Below are 6,185 nucleotides of genomic sequence, written 5' to 3' on the forward strand. Positions count from 1 at the left end.
ATAGATAGATAGATAGATAGATAGATAGATAGATAGATAGATAGATAGATAGATAGATAGATAGATAGATAGATAGATAGATAGATAGATAGATAGGGTTTTACAAAGCATATACTTTAGAATACAGAGCAGGAAAAACACAGTCAGGTCTGACCACAGATATCTCAGCCACATCATTCAGGTTGAACCCAAAGTTGTTTTCCTTCATTTTGCTGTTTGAACCCAAAGCGGAGTTCATTCTGGACAAAAATGTGGATTTTGTGAACTGTGATCTTCTCTTTTTTGGTAACTATGCCCAGCTGCAGTAACTTGGTCTTGGTGCAGTGACAAGCTTTAACCCTTTAAATCCTGAACTGTGAGATAATTGAAAAAATTGAGCATTTATTGAACCTTCTGATTTAAAAAATGTTTTTAATATTAATATACATAAACTAGTTTTAATTTGTATCGTATTTGTTCCATTTGAAAATTTTGTTCAGATCATTGCTTAAAAATCTGTTGTGCAATTTATTTAAGATGTAGAAGTCTAAAAAAACTCATGCATCAAATATGATACACTAGACATTAAGGGGTTAAATAAAGGTATTTACTCCATTTCATGTCAATATGCGCAGTACTTTAGTGGTATAGTATGTGCATAACTATCTTTGCATTAACCAGAGCAGAATGGTGTCTTTGCACGCATGCGTTTCCTTACTGTTGAGAGAATGCATGTATTTCCATTCATTTCCATATGGCATGGACAGATATGGAATTAGTCACACTGTGTCTGCATGCATTGTTGTCACGCAGGCTAATTTGAAAAGTCTGTGCTGCATTATGTTGTGACAATAATGTACATTTGGATCTAGTTTTGAGAGGTAATTGAATTTTTTTTAATGGAGGAGGAATGAATGGACGCCGCGAAGAAATCAACTCAATCTGCAAACAATGAGCTTTACTACAAAATAGACCAGCTCTTAACAAATCTGAGTTTTTTAAGGTTTCAGCCTGGTTTTCCTCACAGAAAAAGCTTGCAGTACCTGAAACACCTGCATCTGCTCCAGAGTGATCTCCTGACTCTGGCCGTGCTCCCTGTGCAGATGGATTGCTTTCATAACGAGTCCTGAGTCTAAAGACAAAAAAAATAAAAATAAACAAATCATTCACCATATTTAATTTTGAAAAAACACTTTAAAATGCCAGAAACACAACCTTCAATGTCACATGACCTACCTGTACCGATGAACAGCACGTCGTAGGTGCCATCGACAGCCTCCACTCTGTCCACCAGCAGTTTGGTGAACTTGTAATGAACACCCACCCTGACCAGGAGGGGTCGCTCTCCAAGCGGCAGGACATTTTCCTATAAAAAATTTAAAAAAAGCAAGAATGCATCACATTAAATGTGAAATCTTTGACCAATAAATTTGTTCAGCCAGTCTTGCTATTCATCATTAATACAGCAAAGGTTTCATATTCCCTGTGATGAAGCAGTGCCCTGTTGGCAAGGACTGCTAATTTAATTTCCTATGTTCACTTCAGAATTTAGACAGAAATAGAGAGAAAAAAACAGCTTGACCTGCTGTAAAATGCGGCAATCTAATTAAGCTAAACTGGCTTAATTTAATAAAGTGAAATATCAGCCAAACCTGCAGCAGCGGATGAGTTCTGCTGAAGAAAATGACGTCGTCGGGATACTCTCTGGTCGAGCTATAGCTTCCATATGTACTGCTCGGACACTGACAAAGAAAGAGAGAGACAGAGACTGAGATCATAATGTTTCCAGTCTTTTGTTTTGAGCATTCTTATATGGAAATTAAGCACAATTTTGCAGAATTAAATGACCCTCCATCAAAGACAGCATATTATTGCAATGTATTACCTTGGTAAATCATGCATTTGCTTTTAGAGAAATACAAAAAGTCACCTGGAGAGATAGCGGTGGTATCTACCAGTTTTGAGTATGAACTTACTGTTCCTGGCCGTGGATAGGGCACCTTGCCTGTAAATTCTGCCCATTTATACTGAGGCCCTTCCTTATGCAGGAAGTTCCCTTTAAAGGCTCGAACCACATCCTCCATTCGGTAAACACACACCGCTGAACCGTTCAGGATATCACTAAGGAGAAGACAAAAGGAGAGCAGATTCAGACATCAGATATGTCTGAAGCAGAGCATACCTTTGATTACTTTACTTGATATACTGCAAAGGTCTTTAAGCAGTAAATGGAGTACTGTATTAGGAGCTGTGACTCATTGTGGCTTTCCAGCTTGAACGCATCAATTAAATGAATGCGCTCCAACCCAAAATCCAGCCTGGGTGAATATGCTGCTTTCAGCACATCGGTCCCCACTATAACACATCCCATCCACTGCAGTTAAGATCACACATTTCAGGAGGATTTGTGGCAAAGCACGCACGAGCTAGAGATTCCAGCAAAGCAGAAACAGAACAGATAGAAAGGCCATGTTATGATGAATCAGGGGGCTCTTAGAGAGGAAGCTTTTTTCTCTCCTCAGTGGTCAGAGGTCTCAGTCTGGTATTCAGATGCCAAATCATACAGAGTACAAAAGTGAACCATGACGTTGTAAAAAAGCATTCATGTCAGCCTCTAAATTGTGTTTTTACAAGTTGGGGATGTCACCTTTACACTTGTAAATTCTCCTCTTTCCTATTCTGTTTTGTTTATAAGTGGCCTCCTCTGGAAGCTCACCTGCACAAACATTCCTCCACCTGAGCAGACCTCAGTCCCCTGTTGCTTTTTGCGGTTGTGCTTTAATAATTATTAGTTGTGTTGCAGGTTATTGGCAGTGCTGTTAGTTTCATGGAGTGGTTCAACTTTACCAAAGGTGTGCTACCAGGAGTTGAGCTTAGGGTCTAGTTTTACTTTGGGTCCCGGCCACTTTGCATTGCGAGAATAAATGTGACAACAAGGCTATCGGTGGGCAAAATCAATTAATCAGCTGTCTGATACATTATGAATCACAAACAATTAAAAATAAAAGCAGAGAGCAAAATAAAAGCAAAGAACTGTTAACACGCTTGCCTTCATCACAGGCATAAAAACCGGCACGTGTGCAATCGTTACTGTACCAGAGAGACAAGTCTCCTTTCAGAAGGAATGACCTTTTTGCTCTTTTCCAGTTCTGTGGTTGCGACCGCACCCTTGGTGATGCTTTGGATTTCTGTTCCCTGCTAAGATTCCACACACTTTCCAAAACCCCCAAAAACAGACCAACTCCCTGCTCTGCCATGCCAGATGCCGTCATACTTTTGCTGCTACTGTGGAGCTCTGGCGTCCAGCTCAGAAACTGTGTTATTCTCTGGATATGCAACATGGTCAGTGGAGTAGAGAAAATGAGAAAACGCAGCCTTTTTCTTTTACTTTAATTAGGCTGCTCGCTGGATCATTTTTTACTCGTTTTTCAGACAGAACCTGCTTTTTTCATGTCTGTGTTTTTTCAGCAGACATCTGCGTGAGCTTTTATGAAAGCCTGTCTATTCGGACAACTGCCTTTTTTAAACTAACAGCCTTTGATGGTCTGAAAGAATATTTTTGATTCTTCTCTATTATGTCTGACATGTATGCAATTTGTACATTTCCTAGGCTTTAACGTAGACTTCAACAGAAAGCATATCTCCTGTGGGCTGCTTCATAGTAGCCTTTTTATAAAGGGTATTTATTATTCCTTTTTTCAGTCATGTAAATTAAACATGGTCAAACGTTTCAAATAATTAAGGCCAGCATATGTACAAGTGATCATGCAAGTCTTACTTCTGGCTCTTTGTGACCTCATCGGGAACATATAAATTGGGAGCCAATCAGAAGAAAGTTGGTTGAAAGGCCCTAAAGCACTTGTCCTCAAAAGCATTTTTTAAACTGTGAGTTATGCAAAGCTGCTTTACAGTCTTGTTGAAAATCATCAACTCCTTATTAAAGTCACAATTCATTTTTTTTGCAATTTTGTCCTCATGCACTTCTTCCAGGATCTCAAAATTGCCTTTTTGTCTATTTGTGTGTGAAAAAATACAGTAGAAGTCAAGTTGTAACCTTTCTGTAACACAAACACACACACACAGTTGGACACAGATGAAGAAACTGTGCACTGATGATGACAACTGTGAAGGCTCATATACGCTCCATGTTGTTCACATGAATGGATGCATTTCATTCATGAGTCACTGTGACATGAGACCCGGCGGGTGGTGTGTATCTCACAGCGTGTGACATCAACATCTGACACGTGGATGTGAAACATCGAGCACTCATATCCTGTCACAGACGCTCTCTTGTCATCGTGTGTCATCACAGTACAGGACGGTGCAGATGATCATTTATTCAGTATTTGAAGAAAAAAAACTTTATACTTTTATTTTCTTCATATTTTAAAACGATTACCACTAAAAAAAAAAGCTTCTTATATCACATGTTTTAACTTGTTAAAAATGACATGTTGAGGAGTTACTGTGTGGGTCAACAGGTATTTATCGTTAAAGATCTGATGCTTCTGTCATCTGTTTTTAATTCAGTGGTTTGAAATTCTCACTAAAACCTCATCAGCCTCCACTGTCGTCGGCAGTTCAATTTACAGCTGGCTTTAAACTGCTTTTAAACCTTTTATTTAAACAATTACAGCAATTCCTGCCTCTGGGGCCCCAAGAAACCCAATGCTCCATAATAAAACTGTCACCAAAAAGTATAACTATGCATACCACGGATCCTATTTCAAAATAAACTATTGACAAATCATCTAATCCTTTTCAAGAAATCGTATTTATCCTGTACACGTTGAGTACACAGTTACTCTTCTCCTCTCTTCCACTCTTTTGCACTCCATTTCTATTCTTTTTTTTTTCTTCTTTTTTATTTGCATGGCTTGATCAATACAGAACTAAATGCTAAGGACTAAAGTCCTTCTAAAACTAGTCCGCCCAGTGTAAAAGTGAAGGGACTCCTTCCCATCTACCACCATATACTGACATTTTCCACACATAAACAAGGGTATGCAGTTTACACACCACCCATTCAAGTTACTCAATTCCCATGATTTCTGCTTTACAGAGGCACATACCTTGAAGTGGTAAACAGGCCGTAGATGAGAGGATTCTTCTTGTCTTTCCCCTGGAGGATGAAGATGTCCTCTGAATGGAGAACATCCAGACATAATGATGAAAGGAAGGGAGGGATAAGGAGAAAGACGGGGAAGGGAAATGGAAGGAGACAAAGACATAAAAATGTTAGTCAGAAAAGATCAGAATGATGTCTGAATTACGGAGAAGTTTTGGAGAGTTGCACAGGACTGCATAAACTCTACGTGTCTGTATTCATGTGAGCAATGCTCATGAGTCTGTGTAACAGTCTATTTTCTTTATTTGTGTGAGTGTGTGTTCAGTTTTAGGTACTTTGTATTCATTATGTGTATGCCCGTGTGCGTATCTGAGTGTGTGCATCTATCAGTCTGACTGTGTGACTAATAGCGTCGGGCATGCTGGCAGCATGGCTGACTGGCTGCTTGTAATGAATCTGTAGCCATTAATAACCAGCCGCAGTGGGAGAGCCGAGCGCTCCGTCCGCCACAGGAACACAGCACCTGCTGTCACACACGCTAACACCACACCTCGGTCTCCACTCATCATTTCAAACACAGCGGATCACACACACACACACATTTGATATGTTTTTCTCACTTTGGCGTCGCTCTGAAAGTGATCCGCTCATGCAGCGCAATCAGGTGTAGTGCGGATTTGTTTTTTTAGCTCTTTCCATCTGTCTGCCTTCGACACCTGATAGCTCAGCGGCCATAACACCGCATTTGAATACAGCAGGTAAAACTGTGGGATCTTTTTTTTTAATGAACTTGTAGATTTAAGTTCAAATGCTAAAAGTATCCTCAGAAGTGTTAAGGAAAAAAGGAAAAGAAAAAGTGGGGCAGCTTGTGGCCCCATCTACTAATGGGAAGGTCAGCGGTTTGATCCCTAGGCTCCTCCGCTGTCCTCGTGTCAAAGTGGCCTCGGGCAAGACTGAACTGCAAATTGCCTCTGATGTTTTCATCGGAGTGTGAGTGAGTGTGTGATAGTTAGAAAGTGATTAACTGTTTTGTTTTTATCTTGTGTTCCCATCAGATTCAATGTAAGTCCGTGAAAAAGGTTACAAATACTTTGGAGGTCCAAAAAGATACTGTGTGTATGATAAAGAAATAAAG

General features: G+C 39.8%; 1 protein-coding gene across 2 annotated transcripts in view; it reads right to left on the reverse strand.

Moving 5' to 3' along the window:
- Positions 1 to 6,185, reverse strand: part of sema3h (sema domain, immunoglobulin domain (Ig), short basic domain, secreted, (semaphorin) 3H) — a 49,082-nt gene that overhangs the window by 2,532 nt on the left and 40,365 nt on the right. For both annotated transcript variants that reach the window (XM_005730711.1, XM_005730710.1), the window contains exons 9-13: positions 5,055 to 5,124; positions 1,956 to 2,100; positions 1,632 to 1,721; positions 1,216 to 1,345; positions 1,023 to 1,111 (exon numbers count right to left, since the gene is read on the reverse strand). In XM_005730711.1, the coding sequence (XP_005730768.1) occupies positions 1,023 to 1,111; positions 1,216 to 1,345; positions 1,632 to 1,721; positions 1,956 to 2,100; positions 5,055 to 5,124 (524 nt within the window). The remainder of the gene's footprint in view (positions 1 to 1,022; positions 1,112 to 1,215; positions 1,346 to 1,631; positions 1,722 to 1,955; positions 2,101 to 5,054; positions 5,125 to 6,185) is intronic.

The sequence above is a fragment of the Pundamilia nyererei genome, unplaced genomic scaffold (genome assembly GCF_000239375.1).
Source record: "Pundamilia nyererei isolate P.nyererei 1_Seehausen unplaced genomic scaffold, PunNye1.0 scaffold00039, whole genome shotgun sequence".
Lineage (NCBI taxonomy): Eukaryota > Metazoa > Chordata > Actinopteri > Cichliformes > Cichlidae > Pundamilia > Pundamilia nyererei.